Raw genomic sequence first — 22977 nt, 5'->3', positions numbered from 1 at the left:
TGCTGCTAACAGGTTCACACTCTGTCAACACGGGTAATCACTGGCACTTCGGAGTATTGGCCAGGGATATCGTTAGCATGGCCCACGTTCCAGCTTTGTGGTCTTTTCTTGGTTTTGAGATCTTTTGTGATTGCGAGAAAGCTCATTATGAAATACAAGGTAACCAGTACAAGTCTGGGACTCTCTGTGGTGTCTTAAGAGTCATATTCAAAGGAACAGCACAAAGGAAGAAAAGGTATCTAGGGGATTTTGTTTGCAAAGATGGGAGAACCAGCATGTTAGAAGAGGAGGAAAACACCCACATGAATCAAGGATCCATGTGATTCCTTGAATTCCTAGCTCCTCTCCTTCATTTCTGACTTACAGCTCTTAATGGTGTAAAAGGTATGTCTGACTGTGCCTTCAACTGTTCATTATATGATCATGGTTTACATGTCTCTTGAATAAACTCTGGCAATCAAATACTAAGTCCCACATACTGTCTCAGTTACATATGCACTCCCCTCAGATGGGCTGAAGCTCTTCATTACCCCTTCTCTTAGGTCCTTTGTCAGAGTTAAGCTGCCTGTGCTCAAGCCAGCTCTGCCATGGTGCTGCTGCATAGCCTCGGATCAGACTGCTGTGTGAGAAAGAGCTATACAAAGCAGGGCCTGCTTGCTTTCACTCACAAGCCCCGGTCCTTGCCTGAGCTAGGTTACAGACATGCCTGTGGCTGGCCACGTACCTGCTGGCCCAGACCCTGACCCAGCAGAGCTGATCTCAGATCCTCCAGATCCTCCTCTTCGCTGCAGGCTTGTCTGAGGATGACCACACCAGTGGCTGGTCCTGGTTATTGTCACTGAACCTGACTCGGACCCTGACTTGCTGGCTTCACTTTCTGGCTTGACCTCACACCTGCTTGTCTCTTGGTCACTTGGATCTTCTGGCAGCCTCTACTCCTGGCTGAAACTGGTCACCACCACCTGACCTGCTTTGCTCTTCTTCTTTGGGTGCTGTGGGACTTCACCTGCTTGGCAGTGAGGCCACTCTCATGCCTGCCTCAGTGTCATCTTTGGCTCCCAGCTTGCTTTGCCTTATGGACCTGTTTGCCCCTTATGCTTTGTGAAACGCTTTACTCCAGGGGATGCTAACTCTCACCGATGCTGGTACCACTCGTGCCACTGTTACTGTGACGCCCGCGATACCAGTTGCTCCAGCACAAGCTAGACAATAGGTATACAGATTTCTGACACCACGTGACTCTGCTTTTAGCCAGAGATTTTTGTCAGAAAATAGTCTTGAGCCAACCTAGTGGCGCCTTGTGTCCCTGCCAGCATGATAAATCAGGATAGTGGGCAAGAAGTCAACAAGCAAGACAAAGAGCCTGTTCTGTCACAGACAAGCTGTGCAAAACTAAGCAGTGATATGCAACCCCTTTGGTGAGATCTCACTAAGCTGCCGGTCAGATACCCAGGGAATCTTGGTAACCTGGCAAGAGTGTGTATCAGAATATAAGCCACAAGTAAAAGTCAGATGCAAAGTGATCACAAAGAAGTCATGGGTTCCTTGTTTTTGTGACATTTTGTAATTTATTTCAGTTGTCTGAGTCTAGTACTTCTTGTACTTCAATGGCTGCTTTTCCCACTCGAGCCATAACTTTTCTTCTCCCCCCCTCCAGGGGTTTTGCCTCCACCTGTCCTGGTTAGACCACCTTCACACTTGTTGTTCCGGCTGTCACACCTGCAATAAGTTCAATGCTCAACCTAATCCTTGCTGGCAGCTTAAGACAGCATTGTTTTGAGACGAGGGCACCAGCATGAAGGCGAGGACTCCACTTCAGTCCGGGCCGATGGGTCAGCCTGTACCTGTGAAAGTAACTTATGCCTTAAGAGAGCAGACATTCAGGAAGGTGCTAGGACACGGCTGACCTTAATAAAACGGTATGGGCATCTTGCATTTAAAACACACCTACCACACAAGTTTGCTCGGCTGCTATTAGGAGCTGTTGCTTATTCAGCTCCCCTGTTCTAATATTGAGTCTTGCGTACCCAAGGGTGCAGTTACACCTTCTGTATTTAATTAAAACTCCTCCACCTACTTACCTGGAAGGCTGTCTTTTTCCCTAACATTTCACAGGAACCATATTGAAGGAGAAAAATTGGTGCCTCTGAGACACTCTTGTGCTGCCCTGCATGCAGGCACTGCTTAGTGACTTTTGTCCCCCCTTTTTTAACAGGATTTTAAAAGAAATGGAGTGGGCCTTCTCAGCAACTCGTTTCTTGCATGCCCCACGGGGAGTTGTTCACCAGGAGACTCCCACGCACAGCAGTGGGCCCTACCTGCCCCCCCAAATATCACAACCGATAACCAGTGACCACTTTCCAGAAACAGACGCTGAACCTGTTACCCCTTGCTCACTCAGCACGCACAAACAGCTCGCTAAGCCCCCTTACCTAAAATAATTCCTTTATTTTCTATGTAGCATTTACACGGAATTGTTACGGAAGTTTATCTTTCTGGAAGCCACGCTGTGAATGTGTTTAGTTTGTGAAGGGATTCAAGTAACACCGTCACCGCTGCACCTGAGGTAACTTCGGCGCGTTAAAGGTCACCCTTTGCCCCTCAGCCACCGCGGCTGAGCTTCAAACGTTCACGTTTTGGAAACGCCATCATTTAACCTCTTGTTGGTGGGTGCGAATGTTGGTATTGAGCTGACCAGAAGACAAAAAATATCAGTTTGGGGGTAAGGTTCGCATTTTAAGCCACATGAGCTTTACACCACGTGGGCTTTTGGGATAGATGCAGACGGTAACAACGATTTCTGGGTGGTCAGCGTGTAAAAACAGGAGGAATTCCCTTCTGCGGCCACCAGAAGCGGGTTTTATTCCCCTATTTAGACAGCATTTCCCTTCTGAAAAAATAAAATAAAATAAAACCCGTTTTTTGTTAAAGTCATGCCTGCCACGCGCGCACAGCTCACGCAACCCCCTCCCCCCCCCCCCAATCCCGTCAGCCGAGCCCGCCGCCCCCAGCATGCCCCGCGTCACGGCGCCGCTGACGTCGCCGGCCCCGCCGCGCGGCCGCGTCACGGGTTCGCGCGGCCGAGCCAGCCGCAGCCCGCTGATTGGCCGCGGCGGCGGCGCGGGGCCAGGCCCCGCCCCCCGGGCTATAAAAGCGTCGCCGGGCGCCCCCTCGGCGCCTTTCGCCCCGGGTGCCTGAGAGGAGAAAGATGCATCGACTCCGCTCGCGGGCCTCCACGGGGATTTCTGCCTTCGCCGCCCGTCCGTCCTCCGCCTGCTGCCGCCAATCCCCTCCGCTGCCCCGGCCCGGGAAGGCCGCCTCGCAGAGACGTTGGAGTAAAAAGCCCGCCTGCTCCTCCATCGGCTGATCCTCGGCCCTGCCCGGGCAGGGGGGGAGCGCGGACACCGGCACCCGGCCGGAGGGAAGGGCAGCGCGCGGGGAGCGAGCCGGGCCGAGCGCCGCTGCGGCCATGCCCAAGGCCAAGAAACGGGGAGGCGCCCAACAGCGCGGCGCCGGTGAGACAGCGGGGAAGGGCCGGGAGGGGGGAGCTGCGGGGCCCGGGGCCTCCGTGAGGCGCCCGCCGGGCCCGGGCTCTGCGCGCCGGGGTGGGGCCGGCGCTGACAGGAGCCGGCTCCAGGGCCGCCGGGTCGCGGCCGCTGCGCATGCGCCCGTAGGGGTGCGGGTGCGGGGGGGGGGGGGGGACGGGCCTGGAGGCGGCGGCGGGGCCAAGCCCGCGGGGGGGTGTCCGGGCCCCGGGATGGCCTCGTTTTGGGGGGAAAATAAGGGGTTTGGGGCTAAAAGGGGGTTGTGGGAAATGCCCAGTCTACGTACAGGGGGTTGTGTGGAAAGGAGAAGGGGGTCGTGGTGGTTGGAAGGCGTGGAGGCTTTGTTGCGTGCAGGGAGACTGCCCTTCCGGCTCTCACGGCACTGGCCAAAACCGCACGGGCAGTTTGCTGTACGTTTCTGCGGCTGCCTGTGTGTGCAGGGCTGGCAGTGACTATTGCTATTTTGTCCAATGCGTTTGACATCACTAGCAGCGTGAAAGTGGCTGTGCCAGAGCTCTGAGCTTTACACGTTCTCCACTCCTGCAAGCACACTCGTGTTTGCCCTCTGTAACTATAGGAAACACCCAAGTGTGGGCAGTGCAACGGCCAGATGTCTAAGACCTGTTAAGCCTCCAGAGTGTGAATTCAGCTTTACTGAAAAATGCTCACACATTGATCAGCTCAGGATTGATTCTACCTAAATAAAAATGCTTTGCTGGGGTCTTGGTAGTCAGGAAGTCTGCCTGAGACAGGCAAGTGTTGTGCACTGGTCTGTGCATTGGCCACTGTTATAACTTTTTTGGTACAATTGCCTCTTAATTAAGTGGAAGAGTAAAACTTGGAGTTATGTAGAAGGCATCTGGAAAGGCTATTGGACAAACAGTGGTGAAATTGTTATTTTTTCATATTCAACTTCAGTAGATATAGCTAGAATAAGGCAACAATAGAGCTTACAGTATTACTGGCGCAAACTCGCCCAATTATTACTGCTCTAAAAATAAGATACAGACATGAAAAGCTCTAGAGATGAGTACCAGAGGTAATAATGATGCTTTGTTAAAAAAGACTGAAGTTACTAAAAGGAGGCCTTCTTGAAGGGGAAAAAAAATCTTGGAACTTTGATGTTTTAGCTTCTTCTAAAAATGAGCTAAGACTACAACTCTTTCAACTTGCTGGGAACATAAATCTTAATGGCTGGAGCAGTTGATCAGAGCATAGGGCTGGGTGTTGCTGATGGTGCACATACTGCACTTAATCCAGTAAATCCTGCGTTGAACTGGGCAACGTATGTTTGCCTACACTTCTAACCGAGACTAGCTTGAAGTCCTGCAAAACTGAAAAATAAAGATTGTATGGCAAGTTTTTAGGTAGCTGTTCTGAACAGTTAAATCAATATAAAGGTATTTTTAGGGCACAGTTACAGGAAAGTGCAGTAACGTGACTTGGGTTACAGAAGAATTCTAAACCTAGAGTTAGGAATGCTACCAGTACTTTGAAAACTAGCTGGGTTCTTCCCCACCATTCACACGTGATTTTTCCAGAGTTAGCCCAACAAGTCTTCTGAACAGGTGGGAATAAAGGAGGAGGTAGAGGGAAGGACACGTGCTTTGGGTCTGGATCAGAGCGAGTGGGTGTGTTGAGAGGATTAAATTCTACTTTTGGTATCCAGATCATTTCCATGTTCAAGTTACTGACCAGTTGTGTTCATCTTCCTTTAAGGTGGTCAGCCCAGAAATGTGCAGCCTTTTAGTGATGAAGATGCTTCAATTGAAACTATGAGCCACTGCAGTGGCTTCAGTGATCCTGCTAGCTTCACTGAGGATGGTAATTCTTTAATTTTTATGTTCCTCTTTTATTATTAGGCTTCTTTCTTTGGGAATGATAATCTTTAGAGACAAAAAAAAATCGAGGTACGTTACAAGAATCCTCTTATAGGTGAGGTGGTAGAAAGTGTGGGAGAGTCTGAGATCGAGTGAGCAGCACTTAGCAGGTTGAGATGAGGTTCCTACTGTGGAAGACCCCTCTGTAGGCAGCAGGTTATCTTCTCTGCAACCTGGGCTGTTGCTAATGACACCTCACTGGGAGGACAGGACCTGAAGGCCTGCTCCTGCTTCAGCAGGAATATGTACGGTACTTGTACCCAAGCCACTGATGTGGTGTTGTCTGATGTGATGCCAGATAGGACATGATGCGTTCACTGCATCAGTGGGGAATATCTGCCTGTGCTCCAAGGGTAGAGATAGTGGACAGGATGAAAATGTACTGCTGCCCGGATGGGTGCTGGTCTGTCAGTTGTGCAAAGCTTATGTAAGACCCAATTAAGTCCTGCATTCATTCTTAGAATATGTAATGAGCAGGTACAGGAACAGCACAGGTGTATCAACTGGTCTTCTTTCATAAGAAGCAGCTTTGATGTAGCTGTAATACTGAACGATTCTGTTGTCTATGCTGAACTACTTCTCGTTAGTACTAAAAATGTTCAGTGTTAGATACTAATGTGTTTGCTAATAAAATATGCACCTAAATAAACTATTTCTTATGGATTAGGGCCTGAAGTTGATGAAGAAGCCACTCAAGAAGACTTAGAATACAAGCTGAAGGGATTTATTGATCTTACATTGGACAAGAGGTATAGTATGCTTTGAAGAAAATAATGTTGTTTGCTGGCTTCCTGATAAAGTAGGGGAAGTTCTTTTTATGCTTTCTGAAACTACATTTATTTCACTCTGGAGAGGACTTGCTTTTCTTTTGGATCTGAAAAGCCAAATGATTAGATAAGTGAGATTCAGGCTTTCCTAAGAGCTTCAAGTAGAGTGACTTTATGTCTAGCCTGTTGTACTATTGTGAGCTGTATTTCCAGCCTTGTGCTGGAACTTTTCACTTCTTGAGGGAAGGAGATAATGTGTTACAGTACCACAGAGGTTGTTCTCTGTTGGGAATAGACCGCTGTAGACTACAATAAGATCAAAGGCTGAGCTTTAAGTGGCATTTATTTCAAGAAGTTTTTCTTCTTTCTTCTAACAGTGCCAAAACAAGACAAGCAGCACTTGAAAGTCTGAAAAGTGCATTTTCTTCTAAAATATTATATGAATTCATCATGGAAAGGAGAATGACACTAACTGACAGCATTGAACGCTGCATAAAGAAAGGTAATCAAAGTGCTTGCTGTTAGACAGCTGTAATGCCGATGCCTTTTTTTTTTTTTTTTGGAAGAAGTCTGTGAGGCTTCTGTAGTACTTTACAGAGCACTTAATTCCGTTCTGTTTACAAAATTCCTTTTCTGAATGTGGATGTTGTATTTTAAATCACCTCAAAAATCAACTGAAATTATTCTGTCATTCTGTTTGGATTCTGAGTTTCCACTTAAAGGTGTTCAAACTGATGCCTTTAACTGAAGGGAGGAATTCGCGAGGTGATCACTTACCACAGTATGTTAATGTCTAGGTAAGAGTGAGGAGCAGTGCGCAGCTGCCGGACTGGCATGTCTCCTGTGCGTGCAGATGGGGTCAGGAATCGAAAGTGAAGAGATTTTTAAGACCCTTGGTCCGGTTCTGAAGAAGATTGTCTGTGATGGAACAGCCAGTGTCCAAGCTCGGCAGGCCGTAAGTCTTAGAAGGTTAAATGTTTTTGTCCATTGAGGGACAGAGGGCAGTTTTAGGCAGTCTCACTATTGTGTCATCCAGAACTAAAGGTTACTGCACTAGTGTAAACACCTCATGTTGACGTATGCTCTGAGTGATGCATAGCAAATTTCGCTGTCTTAAAGGAACTCCACCTGAAGCTTGAATGTCAATCTCCCCTTTAACCTAGGAACTTTGGTGGAGAGCTGTTATGTCTAGTATTCTGTCAATTTCTTAACTTAAAATATTGGACTCGCCTTACTGCAGTTCTGAGGGCTGAGCGATACAGGACACATTTTCAGGTTGTCAGTTCTTTCAGGCCATGCTGTTAAGTTTGTTCTTGGGTGACTTTGTTGAACTCCTTTAGAAAAAGTTTTCCCTCTGACTGTGCCTTCCTATATATACACTTTAGAAAATAGTATCTGTTCTCTGGAAGAGGAAATAGTAGTTCAATAGCAGTTGTTTCTACAAACAAAAGCTTGTTCTGGCATTTAATATGATGTTTGAGAGTAGTTTTTTGGATACTGTGTGGTTTTGTATTGCAAATGTCACTTTAGAAAGAAAATCCCTTTTCTTGTAAGAAGAAATGGAGCAGAATTGGGGCAATAGGAAAGGGACTTGTGGGACCTTGTAATAAAAGCTGGGTAGTTCCAAGAAAGGCTGTTGAAGTCAGTGTTCTCATGCCATATAACTAATAGTGGGCAGAGGGAAAAACTTCCTACTGCTGTAAATAAATGCCATATGTCCGTTACTATTTTTAATCTATGTAATTTTACTAGTGGACTCTAGTAGGTTTTAAAATAAATGGGTGAAGGGAGTTCTACATATAGTACTTGTAAGGTGTTACTCGGAACATGAAAAGTGAATGCTTGAGAGTGGTGTATGTTGTAAAACTCTCCTGAGAGAAGACAGGAAGTGAGATCTAACTATTGTGAAGGAGCTGGGTTAAGCAATGGTGAAGACTTCTATTCTACTAAGGTTTTAATTGCAAGTCTTCATTACTCCAGCTGTCACATTTCAAATGCCACATTTAAAAACTTTGTCAATAGTAACATTAATGTCAAATACTGACAGTTCTTTTTTCTTTTGTCTAGTGTGCAACCTGCTTAGGGATTTGCTGTTTCATTGTCACTGATGACATAACGGTGAGGATAAGTAATACTTCCTCTTTCTTTTCATTGACAATATGAAAATGTGCAAGTCTTCAGCAACTTCTGAAATCTTTTTTCCTCTGCTCAGGAGCTGTACTCCACTATGGAATGCCTGGAAAACATCTTCATAAAAGCTTATCCACGAGATAGAGACACTAATGGTGTGTCAAGCACTCCCAATACTGTTCTTCACATCAGTGCACTCTTAGCATGGACACTGTTGTTGACCATTTGTCCAATGAATGAAGTGAAGAAGAAAATTGAAATGTGAGTATCCTTCTGGAAAACAAAACCTGTGTCGTTGCTTCACTTCATAGAAATGGATGGTAATTAACAACATGTTCACAAAATATTCCGTAGGCACTTGCATAAACTTCCAAGTATGCTATCTTGTGATGATGTCAACATGAGAATAGCAGCTGGGGAAACACTAGCTCTCCTGTTTGAACTGGCACGCGAAACAGATGCTGTAAGTACCAGTCAGCAGTTTTATTGCGTTTGGGTGATGACGACAAATTGTTAACCCATGCTACAGAGTATCCCTGATCTCAGCAAGTGGCATCCAGTTCACTGGGCATGTTCTTGATAGCAAGACAGCCCCAGTTTAATGGGGTACAGCAAGATTTAGAGCAAGTTAGCTATCATTTTTGCACTGATGCCAGTGCTGCAAAATAGAACCAGTATAAAACAAACAACCCACATCAAACAGTAGCTAAGAGTAACTAGAAATGCACTGTGCAAGCTCTAGTGTCTAGGTACAACACCAGCTCTTTAAACAGGGAAACTATCCCTAGAAATAGATAATCTGAGATAAAACACTATTACTGTAGTGGGAACATTCATCAGATACTTACTGTTCTGCAGGCAAGTTCTAACAATTCCTAACCTGCACAATTCTGTTTCCATTTTAAAAATCTATCCTTAAGCAGATACCATGTTTACTTCTAGTAGTATTCTTTTTCAGTATCCTTGCGAAGGATAACTAGCATTGTGTCACAGTTAAGCTGCACTTGTTGACTGTTTTAGTCAGTTGCAAATTAAGAGCAGATGTCTTGAAACAATTTACACAAACCTTGTGCAGATACCAGTGTTACTGTTGGAGATTTCTGAGGGTTTGCATTTGAGTTGGATTAGAGGCAAGCTTCTCTGTATTACCTCATGGACAGCTGAACTTGTCTTCATGTTCTTCAATAAGCCTTACTAATTTCTGAATTGGTTTTCTGACACTATGGAAGAAAATTGTTTCCACTCACACAAAGCACAGTTTGTCATAGCTGCCTGAGTAACTCCTAGCTTGAAGAAGGCTGCTGTGCTTTGCCAGAACACTGGTCAAAGACACCTCTGGTTGACTTGAGGATACAAAACACAGTGGCATGGCAAAATTGGAAACAATGCGCAGTCTTGGGTGTAATTTCAAATGGGAGGGATTTGAGTCATCGCTGTGGATGCCAAAGAAAAGAAAATGAGACCAGAACTTGATCCTTCACTTGGTCAAACTTCTAATAACTATAAATTCAGTAATAAGTCTGTATTGACATAAAATCTGTTCCTTTCCACTAAGGAAAGGCTCCATTAACCACTGCCAATAATTCACTTTGGAAAATTAAAAACCACTTCAGATTAAAGATGTTTACTGTGTTTTGTCTTAGATCAGTTTTTTCAAAAAGGAAGCAGTAAGCTCAGACTAGTCCGTTGCCATGTTCAGATGAGATGCTTCGTTTTACATAAGTGGCTTACTCATCCAGGTAGACTACCACTGAACTAGTAAATGAAGGGAAGAAAATACTCCCTTCTAAGGAATTTTGCCTCTTTAAAAAACACCTAACAGAAGTGAACTTTGAAATGCTTTCTAATTCTAAGTAGAAACCTTAGGTCTACAAGGCCTAAGGCTATGTATAATTTCTTACTATCAGTGTAATAGCATCTCACAATCTACTTCCTGTAGCACGAATTCTGTACTTGGAAGTGCCCTCAGCCTGTTGACAGGACTGCCAACCAGATTCAGCAGATAAGTCAGGCTGAGTCCTTTGTTACTGAATGAGGCAGCTTGACAGATCTGTATGTACAGGGGAGGATCTGGACTGTTTCACGTGGCTCTAACAACTAGCATGGAGCTGATAGTGCCCCATTTGGGTGACTTCTCTCTTAATGGCTTAAAGGAAGTTTTATTTCAAGAGACAGGGACACCACTAAGTTAACAATTTGTAGAGGTCTCCATGCCCAGTATTTGTTGAGATCAGTCCATTGCGGGGACAAATGCTGAGGCCAGAAACTGAAAGTGTTTGTTCTTTTGTGACTTGTTTGGACTAGGATTTCTTTTATGAAGACATGGAACTTCTAACAGAGAAGTTAAGAGCTCTAGCTACTGACGGAAATAAGCACCGAGCCAAAGTAGATAAAAGAAAGCAGCGATCTGTCTTCAGAGATGTTCTGCGAGCTGTGGAGGTAATCTTTTTGGCTTACTCAAGTGTATTGATTGTAAACCATGTAGTGTACAACTTACTGTTGTACAAGAGGCCAAGTACATTTGTACATTTCCTGTACAAAATTACTGTTTCAGTGAAGAAGACAGGAAATTATCTTAAAGGAGTCTCCAGATTATTCTGATCATTTACGTTAAATACAATTTAACAATTGTAATTTGGTTTGTAAATTTAAATACAATTTAAGTTTTTTTTAGGAGTTTAGCAAAGTCAAACTTTCTTCCAAACTTGACTTTCATGTCTAAGTTTATTCTATTTAAAACAGGCTGAACACCATATTGTAAATACTATACTTTATTTTATGCCCTGAGCAGTTTTTTCATGTAAAGCTTGTAGTACATTCAGATTTATACCCCAAATAGGTTGAAAAGGATTATTTCAAAATATTCTTGTGAAATCTTTTTATTGAATTGATATGCATAACAAACTAATTTAGTATTGAGATGTTTGTAAATGGTATCTCTGTCAGGTATGTGTTTGTATATAGGTGGGAAGGAGTAATAAGTGTTGTAACTCTTGCGCATCACAGATGCTAAGGAGAAGGCTCTGGTGTGATTTGAATTCACCTTTGAGATGACCTGCAAAGGAGTCTGAATCACTTATTAGCACTTGTTATGTTCCATTGTCACAAGTGTAGCTTTCTTTCTAGTTACTGCAGTTGAAGGGTGGGGTGTAAATGACGCTCAAACTGACTGGAAGATGACTCAGTCTCAGAACTGCTTTTTTTTTCTTCCCTGGAGCTGAGTCCAATTTCTGAAGTTGCTTTCAAGAAAAGAGTCAGGTACATTTACCTGAACACCTTCTGACTTGAAAAATCCTAAATGCTCTTTCCTTTAATTTTGTACAGGAGCGTGACTTTCCTACAGAGACAGTTAAATTTGGACCTGAGCGCATGTATATTGACTGCTGGGTTAAAAAGCAAACTTACGATACCTTCAAGGAGATTCTGGGGTCAGGGATGCAATATCATCTGCAGGTGAGCTGCTTCTTGATCCATGTTCAGACTGTTAACTAGAGGCTTCTTGGTGGCAAAAAAACAAGGTACAAAATCATGGATAGAACGTGGTGTAACAAAAAACCATAATGTCAAGCTTTAGATGACAGCATAAAATTTTGTTTAAAAACACTTTTCCAAATTCAAGTAAACATGTAAAGGCCATGCCTCCTTGACACAAGATCTATTTTAATACCTTGAGTTAAAAATAGAGGGGGGGGAAGAACTACAGTGATCTAGAACTGTATGGATGAGTTGGGTTAGCAGTTCGAAGGCTTCTTCAAAAAGTATGAGACTCAAGCTGAATATTTACATAGCTTCAGGGTGTTCCTCACCTCCTCCTGAATCCCCTTTCAGTAAGTAGAGTGGTGCAGTTGTCTGGCTGCTGTAAAGCTGCTCACTTCTACCATCTCTGTCCTTATCTGTTAGGGACTGCTTGTTCCCTAGTCATCTGTTCGATGCATATTGGAAGTGGGAACTGCAGCGTAGGGGTGTGTGTTCCCAAAGTGTTCCCAAATGTGATAATTATGGGGTTAAAGTCTTTGATCCAATGTGAATTGCATTTCTAAATGATTGGGAAGTGTTACACGCCAGCCCCTGCCCCATTTTTTTCAAATATTTTTACAGCCAGATAGAACAAATTAGAGTTGTGAAACCATATGGATCTGTGTCCAGCTGCCTAGTCTTGTGCAAAGGATGTAGCAGGACAGTGTGTAACTTGCTGGGACAAACAAACAATCACTGGGGGGTGGTTTTGTGTTTGCCTGATAGGACCATTTGAGTTCTTTACCTTATTCTGATACAAGGAAGAATTGTTCCCTGGATCAATTGCAAAAGTTGAGTTGTGTTGAGTTGCTGCTGCTGCTGCTTACTGGAATACTAGTATTTTCTTTGGTCATCTGTGACTCATCAGAAGGAAGGCTTACTGTTTGATATGTTTCTTGTTTAGTCAAATGATTTTCTTCGGAATGTGTTTGAGCTTGGTCCACCAGTAATGCTCGATGCCGCAACTCTTAAAACAATGAAGATCTCCCGTTTTGAAAGGGTAAGTTACAAAGCCTTGTTCTGAATGAAACCAAATCTTGGTTTGTGTGTCTTTTGACCTCTTCTTCTAGCTTTCCTGTTGGGCAGCTGTCTGCTTCAGCCTTCCAGGGAGGTCTGAAGGTTGACTTGGTTGCTAATGGGTGTCAGCCTTATGCTCCATACACATGATGCTTGGGTTCTTATGACAGAGCCCTAGATTTTGGGCTTGGGGGGGGGGGGCGTTCAGGAAATCATAGGAACTGATACAGAGACAATATCCAGTGCCAAACACCTGCAGGTAGGGGGACCTTTGTTCTGTTGGTTGTGAGTGTACTCATGTCATCTATAAACAGTCCAGAACAGTGCTACCAAGCTTTAATCCATGGGGCATACTTAATCTATACCATGCCTGTTTCAGAAGGCCAGCCAACCAATTCCTTAAAAAGAGTAAAAATATGTTCTATGTTTCTTTGCATTTAAAAAAAAATCTTTAAGGGACATCAAACTTTAGAATGTCTGTGATTAACTTCTCTTTTTTTTTATTCTGTAGCACTTATACAACTCTGCTGCATTCAAGGCTCGGACAAAAGCTAGAAGCAAATGTCGTGATAAAAGAGCAGATGTGGGGGAATTTTTCTAGATCTCTGTGGGTTCAATTTTAACTATTTCATAACTGATTTGTAACCATTAATTGACTTTTTTATTTCTGTACTCAGCTTGCACTTGTGCGCAGGGATATTGTATAAAATCTGTAAATACAATGCATGTTGTTGCTTAGTTGCATATACACTGTACATAGATTGATGTAAGATTGGGTGCTGGGAGAACATTGTAACACTTGCATTAGATGCAACTTGCTCCAACCCTGGATATATTGTAACTCAACTGTTCAGTACTGTGCATAAATGTAGTTAACTGCCATGTGTCAGATTGGATCCCTTACTTCATGGTAAGGTAAATTAAATGAACGTTGTTTTGGTAAAAATGTGCTAATATGGAAGGATGAGCCTGTTCATGTGAAGTTATTTTAGTACCTTTTTAAATTCCCTGAGTCATCGATGGACAAAGAGAATGGACAAAAATTCTATATAGTATTTATGGGGAAGAGGACTGAAGCTAAACTACCTTCACTTACAACAAAGTAGTAAATGACATACTAGCCTCAATATAAAATAAAGATCCATATGTTTTGAAATTGGATGTTTAATTTTTGGAATAAAGATCTTTCTCACTGCTTTCTTTGTCTTAGTGACTGTTACTCATATGGGAAGTTGGAATGCTAGAAAAATCTGTGTTTTGAAAGAGAGGAGTTTCATGCAGAACTACAGCTAGCTGCCTCTGACATGGCTGACTTACAGTAGATGCCTTGGCAGATCACAGTATCACCTAGGTTGGAAGAGACCTCCAAGATCACAGAGTCCAACCTCTGACCTAACACTAACAAGTCCTCCACTAAACCATATCCCTAAGCTCTACATCTAAATGTCTTTTAAAGACCTCCAGGGATGGTGACTCAACCACTTCCCTGGGCAGCCCGTTCCAATGCCTAACAACCCTTTTGGTAAAGAAGTTCTTCCTTATATCCAACCTAAACCTCCCCTGGTGCAACTTTAGCCCCTTCCCCCTTGTCCTGTCACCAGGCACGTGGGAGAATAGACCAACCGCCACCTCGCTACAGCCTCTTTCAGGTACCTGTAGAGTGCAATAAGGTCACCCCTGAGCCTCCTCTTCTCCAGGCTGAACAATCCCAGCTCCCTCAGCTGCTCCTTGTAAGACTTGATCTACAGACCCCTCACCAGCTTTGTTGCCCTTCCCTGGACTTGCTCAAGTACCTTGATGTCCTTCGTGTAGTAAGATGCTACATGAAACTGTACGCTGCTGTCTTTGGAAGGTGTATCTTATAGTCTGCACAGTAGCCTGCTGTGCATTTTTAATGCATATGTTTAATAACTTTCAGTAATAGTCGAATCTGTGGACTAAAGGTCAATTTTTTCCCCGTGTTTTGTGCTGCAAAGTATTTTATGTGACAGGAGACATTCTTAGATGCTGTTTTATCAAATTGAAAGCCACTCCTGTGCCCTCAGTTTCCCTGTTTGTAGGACTGAGATGTGCCAATAAAAATGGCCTGTTGTGGGGGGACCCTGAGGGTTTTGTGTGAAAACATAGAACTTACACAGAGAACTTAGGATAGCTGCCACTTCTGAAGGAGCAGACCTTTAAGTAAGTGAGTTAGAAGCCCCTGATCTCTGGACTAGATGCAGCAGACCCTGGCCCCTTTGAGCTGGCCCGCTGCGTGGTCACCTCTGGTGTACTCGAGTAGCATAAAGCGGCTCTGTGGTAGCTTCCTGTGCTCCCTGGGATTTGCAGAATTATTTTCTGTAGCACCTCTCGGCAGAGGGCCAGGCACGTGGTTCCCCTTTCCCCCAGTACGCTGGAGGTGCCAGCCACAGAGACTAGGATGGCTTCCAAGGCTGTTAGAGGGAAGGAGGTGAGAGGGGGCTGTTCTGCTGCCCGACTGAGATCTGGCTGGCTTTATAGACCTTTGCAAGCTTAGAAGAGGAGAGGTCTGGGTTTTGTCTTACTATTACAATGGTGTCAGAAATCTTTCAGGGACAGAAGTGAGATTTGTTTTGCATTACTGCCCCAACTTCTAAGGCTGGGCAGCTTCAAAGGTTCTCAGCTTGGGGTAGGAAAGTCTGAGTTGGTAAATGTGTCACCTCATGTTACCTGAAAGAAAAATACATCCACTGTCAGTTTAAAGCATTTCAACGTTTCAGAAGTCAGAAAGGACTTAGTGTTTTCACGTACGGTCCCTGTTAGCACCAACTGCCTGTCACTTGTGTGCTGTAACTCTGTGTTCTGTGACATTAGCAATTAAAAAAAGTAAAGAACTATCTGTGAAGGAACAGTTACCACAAACAGCTCAGAATTTATTTTCTGGATGCTGTACAAATTAGTCCATGCCTTAATGCAGTCTCACTTGAAATTACAAGGTGTGTGGGAGGAAGAAAATACTTTGTTTTTCTAGTCTATGCCTTTAAAGTCCTCATAACTGCAATACTATAGAAATGACTCTGCTGCATAGCAAACTGGTTGCTCATAACTACAGTACTGTAGCTATGACTCTGCTGCATAGCAAACTAGCTTCAAAAAGGCATCATAAACTAAGGGGTTAGTGAAATATTGATCACCAGTAACAGATCTTCCAATTTCCTCTTATAGGATATTATAATAATTCCAATAGAGTAATAAAGACTGAGCTGTATATGTGCCGATCTCTTTTTAAACAGGTCAATATTGTGAAGTCAGTATACTTGGCCGAGATGAATGCTAAATATAGACTGAAAGGGACAGCCTGTTTCATAGCTGCCTTCATGGGTCCTGCAGGAGTGGACGGGCTCCGATGGGTCTAAAAGCAGAGGGGAACAGCAGCACGAGTTTTGTTCTGGTGATTGGCACTGGCTGATTTCTTCCACGCTGCCGTATTACCTGAACGTGGTTATGTTGTAAGTAACATTTAGTTCTCCTGTTTGTTAATTCCTTTTAGATTGATTCCTTCTGGTAAGAATGTTCAGCATCTTCATGCTAAGTTCTAATTTTACAGCAATCTAAGGAGGAACTTAGAAGTCAAAATAATGTCTAGATTAGTTTGTTGGGCAACTAACCAATACCTTTGGCTGGCGATGCTGAAGTACCCTCTCACATTTGTTTGCGATGTCAATGGGAAAAAAAAAATTGTAATACCTTGCTGAGTTAATACAGATTTTCGTCACTGCAGTTACATTATGTAGTGGTTTTATATAATAAAGAAATCAGAAATGTAAAATTCAGTTCATAATAATGAATGAAAGATACTCACTTTTATTACAGCCCAAGTTGTTCAGAAGAGTCTTCCCTGAAGCTGCAGGGAGGTACTAACCAAAATACCCAAGAGAAACAACTGCTCTTTGGAAGCTAAAAATAACCCAGGCGTCTGTGCACGAGGGGGTAGCTCTTAGCACGCCGTGGCAGCACAGGGCTCCGAAATGCCTGCGGTCCGTCACGGATTGCCTGTGGGAACACGGGTGGCACTGCGGCTAGCCAGCGCTGCGGTCTCGCACCTTGTGACAGTTGTGACATTCCAGGGAATGCAAGGAGCTGCAGCTCCATCCTGAAATTACTGCCACACACCTGAAAACCAGGCACTGCCTAAGGGTCACTGCTGCTATGATTGAATTTCAACCTCATTTTTGTGTTTTTCAGCAACAATTTTGAACAGAGAAACACTAAGCTGTAATCTTCTCTAAAATATAAATGTAAACGTGTATATGTAGGCCTGTCAATCTCCACTATTAGAAATAGTCCCATTATCAGGAGTGAAATAAGCACTTAGTCTTCAGCCTTACGAAGACTCAGTGAATATCTACATGGCTGTGTGCTCAGATACGGCAATCTCCTCCATCTACTTTGATAAGGGAAAGAATGGGTGCTTTCTGTAAACATGTATGCCTGTATTCCTCAAACTTGTAATTGTTACTTAGTTTTTAACTGAAGTGCTGAGTTAGGAATCCAGTCGCACTGTGTTCTCTACTTACTGGAGAGAGAGGGGGAGACGTGTCAAGAGTCATATCACAAATTCCACCTGTCTAAGAAATCGCCCTTAGATGCTCATCATCTTCCACCAACAGTAGGCTTGCATCCCATAAAGTGCTGAGTTCTATTTGGCAGGTAAAATTGAACTTGAGAGATTTAATGAAATACTAAATGTGCTAGATGTATCTCTCTTCAAGTCTAAACTAACCTCTGCCTTACATTTGCTGGCAAGGAAAAGGTACCCTTAGACGGCAGTTCTAAGGTCTGAGAACACCTATCTAAGTATAAGAGAATATTTCCTGGAGGTACATATTTTTCTTCAGTACCTATCGAGGGAGTTTTCAGTGCCTAGTGTAGTCTAAGATGCCTAGTCAGAACAACTGCATCTCCTTATGACTAGAACTGTAGAGTGCTTCAACACAGAGGAGACTGCTTAGGTTTTGCTTAGTCTCTGTATAATCTTCATAACTGTATTTATTTATACAATCATGCGATCAGTTCGTGCATGCAGACTTTGCAGAGAAGCTGGTTGGGCCCCATTTACTACTCTTCTTAAGGCAAAGACTAATGGCCTGAAGAAAAGTCTTTACCATCAGGCTTTAATTTATCCATAACTAGCTTCTGTATTACACTAGAAGATTATTTTTTGCCCCATTATTCACAAATAACTTCACAGTGACATTCCAAGGTGCAGACTCATATTCCCTCTCCTTGTCTCCTACGTCCATGCCGGCTTTCTGGCCATGTCTCCTTTCTGAATAGTTTGATGCTGACAGCACAGGACCTGATTGACATCCTTCCTGCTGCTGTTAGCAAAGGTTTGGCCTTCACTGTGGTCAGGATATCGCTCTTCATCTCACCAACTACCCCCCAGATAACCCCCAAAGGGTTATTCAGACAACAGAATAACTAATGTTCAAATCACTGCTAGTGAAATAGATTTTCTCTTTCTACATGTATATATTTATAGGTATACATATGTGTAATTATTTATGTCTATTTGTATAGATATATGCACATCTATATGTGCATTTACATGTGCACAAGTACAATGCAGAAATGGAATTTTATACTCATTAAAGATGTCCAATAAACAACAAATGCTACATACTGTGTTACCTTTCCCTTCAAGTGTACTGGTCCTTCAAATTCCTTTGTTTTAGGGGTTGCTAAAGCTTCTCAGCACTTCTGCAGCTCAGGACAGCTACTGTTAATAGTTATTTCACACCCATTTTTTTAACTTTCCTTTTATTATTATTTTAGACACAATGGAGAGGCCTTCTTTGGAAATTAACCTCCCCAGTACTGATGAAGAAGGAAAACTTTATGTCGTTGATTCCTTAAATAACCTAAACAAACTAAATGCTTGTCCAGATGAATCCCAACATGCACTAGGTACGTATGACAGATGATGCTCTGTGGTTATTCAGTACATACAGTAGGCTGTAAAAAAGAGTTATGTACGACACTTGAAAACTCTAACCACATTGTGTTGCACTGTCAACAGCCCAGCAGGCCAATAAGTATATGTCAACCTCTGCACTGAAGAAGCCTGAACTTGTCTTTCATTTCTATTGAGATCCATCAGGCAAGATAATTTCTCCAGTACTGCCCAATATCTACCTCTTATATGAGTAACATCATAATTCTTCACAAGCACAAATTCGAGCACACTAAATGCAACTATAAAAAAACCTGTGAAATTCTATTGATTCTTTTAAGACACATCTAAGGTTTCAAACCTGTGAGAGTTTTAAGCATTTTAATTCACTGAACCTCTCTACTCGCAGTTTCAGACGCGGGCTCTTCCACTTTTACTGCTTTTATGTGGCTTCTATCTTTGATTTGCTCATGGCAACAAGAATTTTTTTGGCCAGTGATAGTTAAAATACACTTGTGTTCCTTGTCACCTGGAAACTTCTTGAAAGTTGGAGTTCTTCAGCAGCATGCCACATGACAACATTTGACTCTGTTTTTATTTCCTCTACTATAATGGCAACTTTGACTGAAGAAAAGTTGCATAAGGACAATTATGTTTAAATAAGATTCAAAAGGCCATAACTTAATCATCCTTCTAGCAATAGGGCATAAATGCCTTTCCAGAGGACACGTAAACAGTTCTAATGCAAATAACTGGAGTGCTGTCAGCTTCTGGATTCTACACAAAGATGTTAGACTTAAGCTGCTTGATTTTCATATGTAGATTATCTTTATATTCTCATTTCTACAAGTCCAAAATGAGACAATGAATGGGATAAATTGGTTTGGCATTGTGCCACTGCTGTGTATCTGTCTTGTCTCCTTTTGTAATTTTTAATAAGACAGTGTTCTTTACTTTCCAGGGGTTCTGTGGAATATTCATGTGAATGCTCCTCCCTACATCTTAGCAGTAAAAATGTAGCCTATTGTATATTTTATGCATCCTTTTGTAAAGTCCTTTGGCTCTTTGGCTTCTAGGATTATTCATTTTAGCATACACGCCTTTTACCTTTTCGAAAGCTTGGAGATTCTGTAGATATCAGTGAGATTTGTGGAATATTTTTCAGTTCTGATAGCCACTAAATTCTTGTGAACAAGGTCTATTAGTAGTATAGCTGATGCCCAGTTTGGTTTAAAAATGACGTTTCCAGAGTGTTACAGTACACACAGCATTCCTTTTGTTCAGTAGCTTAATATGACCTGGTATAATCAAGCACACTAGCAAACATGTTTAAAATGTATTTAAAATGCAAACAACTTCTGATTGTTTTGGTAGCACCCATGAAACTGTTTCTTTATGTTTTAGATGACAAAATGGTCCCACTGTTTGCAGCTTGGCAGGAGTCTGTGTTCACTGATTCCTTACAGTGCTGTAGGCTGGCAAGGCCAGTCAGTAAGAAGCCTTCATTAAGCAGAGCAAGTATGGACTATTTTTGAGAGCTCTGTTGGACTATTTTTGAGAGCTCTGTTGATAGCTTAGCGTACTTGAGAGGCAGTAGTAGCAGGTTGTCTCCCTCCTTATTATTTTATTCTTATTTTATTCTTATTATTTATTCTTATTTATTCTTATTATTTTATTCATAAAATTATTCTTTACAGAACTAAGAGAGGCCTCGAGATTAACTCCCCTTGTCCTTATGGGGGACTTCAACTTGCCGGACGTTAACTGGGAGTGCCACACGGCTGACACGAGCAAGTCCAGGAGGTTCATGAAGCACCTAGATGATAACTTCTTGGTACAGGTGCTAACGGAGCCAACTAGGAAAGGTGCCCTCCTAGACCTGTTGCTAGAAAACAGAGAGAGTCTGGTGGGAGATGTGGTGATTGGTGGCCGCCTCGGTCATAGCGACCATGAAGTGGTTGAGTTCAACATTTATGGTGACAGAAGGAAAAGTGCCACCAAAACCTCATCCCTAGATATGAGGAAAGCGGACTTCAGGCTGCTCAGGGAACTAGTCAGTAAGGTCCCCTGGGAAACTGCTCTTGAAGGCCTCGATGTCCACCAGTGCTGGTCACTCTTTAAGCGATGCCTCCTAGAAGCACAAGATAAGGCAATTCCAAAATATCGCAAGTCAGGCAGGCGGGGCAGGAAGCCGGCGTGGCTGACCAGGAACATTCTAATGGAGATTAGGCGGAAACAGAGAGTGTTTCGCTACTGGAAGGAGGGCCAGGCGTCATGGAAAGAATACAGGGATGCTGTTCGTGTTTGTAGGGAGAAAGTTCGAGTGGCCAAAGCACAGCTAGAGTTGAAGCTGGCTGTGTCTGTGAGAGAAAATAAAAAGGTTTTTTTTAGATATGTAAATGGAAAAAGGAGAACTAAAGAAAACATAGGGCCGCTCCTTGATAGGGAAGGTCTCCTCACAGACGATGACGTAGGCAAAGCAGAGACACTTAATGCCTTCTTTGCCTCTGTCTTCAATGCCGATGATGGGCTTCGGGACCCAGGGTGCCCTGAGCTGGAGGACCGGGACGGTGGGGATGACAAACTCCCAACTGACCCTGAACGTGTGCGGGATTTGCTACTCCACCTGGATCCCTACAAGTCCATGGGTCCGGATGGGATTCATCCCCGGGTGCTGAAAGAGCTGGCGGATGTCATCGCGGAACCTCTATCAATTATTTTTCAACGATCCTGGGAATTTGGAGAGGTCCCAGTAGACTGGAAGCTGGCAAATGTTGTGCCAATTTTCAAGAAGGGTCAGAAAGAAGACCCTAGCAATTACAGGCCTGTCAGTCTCACGTCAGTGCCTGGTAAAATCATGGAGAAGTTGGTTCTCGGACTTATTGAGGCACACCTGGGGGACAAAGCAGTCATTGGTCCCAGCCAGCATGGGTTTGTGAAGGGTAGGTCCTGCCTAACTAACCTGATTTCCTTTTATGATAAGATCACCCGTATGGTGGACCAAGGGAAACCAGCTGATGTGATTTTTTTGGACTTCAGCAAGGCTTTTGACACGGTTTCCCATAGGATCCTACTGGACAAAATGTCCACCATACAGCTAAATAAAAACATCATACGATGGGTGAGCAATTGGCTAACGGGCAGGGCCCAAAGGGTTATGGTAAATGGAGCTGCGTCAGGCTGGCGGGCGGTCACCAGTGGGGTCCCTCAAGGCTCCATTTTAGGGCCGGTACTTTTCAATATTTTTATAAATGATCTGGATGTAGGAATAGAGGGTATTTTGAGCAAGTTTGCTGATGACACCAAACTTGGAGGAGTCGTGGACTCAAATGAGGGCGTAAAGGCCTTGCAGAGGGATCTGGACAGGTTGGAGAGCTGGGCGATCACCAACCGCATGAAGTTCAATAAGAGCAAGTGCCGGGTCCTGCACCTGGGACGGGGAAACCCTGGCTGCATGTACAGACTGGGCGATGAGACGCTGGAGAGCAGCCTAGAAGAGAGGGATCTGGGGGTCGTGGTAGACAGCAAGTTGAATATGAGCCAGCAGTGTGCCCTGGCAGCCAGGAGGGCCAACCGTGTCCTGGGGTGCATCAAGCACGGCATCGCTAGTAGGTCAAGGGAGGTGATTGTCCCGCTCTACTCTGCGCTGGTGCGGCCTCACCTCGAGTACTGTGTGCAGTTCTGGGCACCACAGTATAAAAAGGACATGAAACTGTTGGAGAGTGTCCAGAGGAGGGCTACGAAGATGGTGAAAGGCCTGGAGGGGAAGACGTACGAGGAACGGCTGAGGTCACTGGGCCTGTTCAGCCTGGAGAAGAGGAGGCTGAGGGGAGACCTCATCGCAGTCTACAACTTCCTCGTAAGGGGTTGTCAAGAGGCAGGAGACCTTTTCTCCATTAACACTAGTGACAGGACCCGCGGGAACGGGGTTAAGCTGAGGCAGGGGAAATTTAGGCTGGACGTCAGGAGGGGGTTCTTCACAGAGAGGGTGGTTGCACACTGGAACAGGCTCCCCAGGAAAGTGGTCACTGCACCGAGCCTGTCTGAATTTAAGAAGAGATTGGACTGTGAACTTAGGCACATGGTCTGAACTTTTGGGTAGACCTGTGCGGTGTCGAGAGTTGGACTTGATGATCCTTAAGGGTCCCTTCCAACTCAGGATATTCTATTCTATTCTATTCTATTCTATTCTATTCTATTCTATTCTA

The 22977-nt window shown here is 43.8% G+C and overlaps 2 protein-coding genes and 1 long non-coding RNA gene across 3 annotated transcripts in view; 2 read left to right on the top strand and 1 right to left on the bottom strand.

Moving 5' to 3' along the window:
• Nucleotides 1-323: 323 nt before the first annotated feature.
• On the bottom strand, nucleotides 324-12085 carry LOC118172694. The gene is made up of 3 exons (XR_004753820.1): nucleotides 11947-12085; nucleotides 3924-3927; nucleotides 324-335 (listed from the first exon to the last, which is right to left on the bottom strand). It is a non-coding gene; the product is annotated as an uncharacterized LOC118172694 (long non-coding RNA).
• Nucleotides 3167-14052, top strand: IFRD1 (interferon related developmental regulator 1). The gene is made up of 12 exons (XM_035336769.1): nucleotides 3167-3515; nucleotides 5265-5369; nucleotides 6093-6174; nucleotides 6570-6694; nucleotides 6990-7147; nucleotides 8260-8310; nucleotides 8405-8583; nucleotides 8677-8785; nucleotides 10627-10761; nucleotides 11647-11775; nucleotides 12743-12838; nucleotides 13367-14052. Exons 1-12 carry the CDS (start codon nucleotides 3470-3472, stop codon nucleotides 13454-13456), a joined length of 1305 nt encoding a protein of 434 aa, XP_035192660.1. The 5' UTR covers nucleotides 3167-3469; the 3' UTR covers nucleotides 13457-14052.
• Nucleotides 14053-15168: 1116 nt separating this feature from the next.
• LSMEM1 (leucine rich single-pass membrane protein 1) overlaps nucleotides 15169-22977 on the top strand; it is an 11877-nt gene continuing 4068 nt past the window's right edge. The window contains exons 1-3 of the mRNA XM_035336781.1: nucleotides 15169-15304; nucleotides 16107-16322; nucleotides 18652-18783. Coding sequence (XP_035192672.1) covers nucleotides 18657-18783 — 127 coding nt within the window. The 5' untranslated portion in view covers nucleotides 15169-15304; nucleotides 16107-16322; nucleotides 18652-18656. The remainder of the gene's footprint in view (nucleotides 15305-16106; nucleotides 16323-18651; nucleotides 18784-22977) is intronic.

This window comes from Oxyura jamaicensis, chromosome 1 (assembly GCF_011077185.1).
Source record: "Oxyura jamaicensis isolate SHBP4307 breed ruddy duck chromosome 1, BPBGC_Ojam_1.0, whole genome shotgun sequence".
Lineage (NCBI taxonomy): Eukaryota > Metazoa > Chordata > Aves > Anseriformes > Anatidae > Oxyura > Oxyura jamaicensis.
The sequence above is the reverse complement of the archived record's forward strand: the minus strand, read 5'-3'. Positions and strand labels throughout refer to the sequence as shown.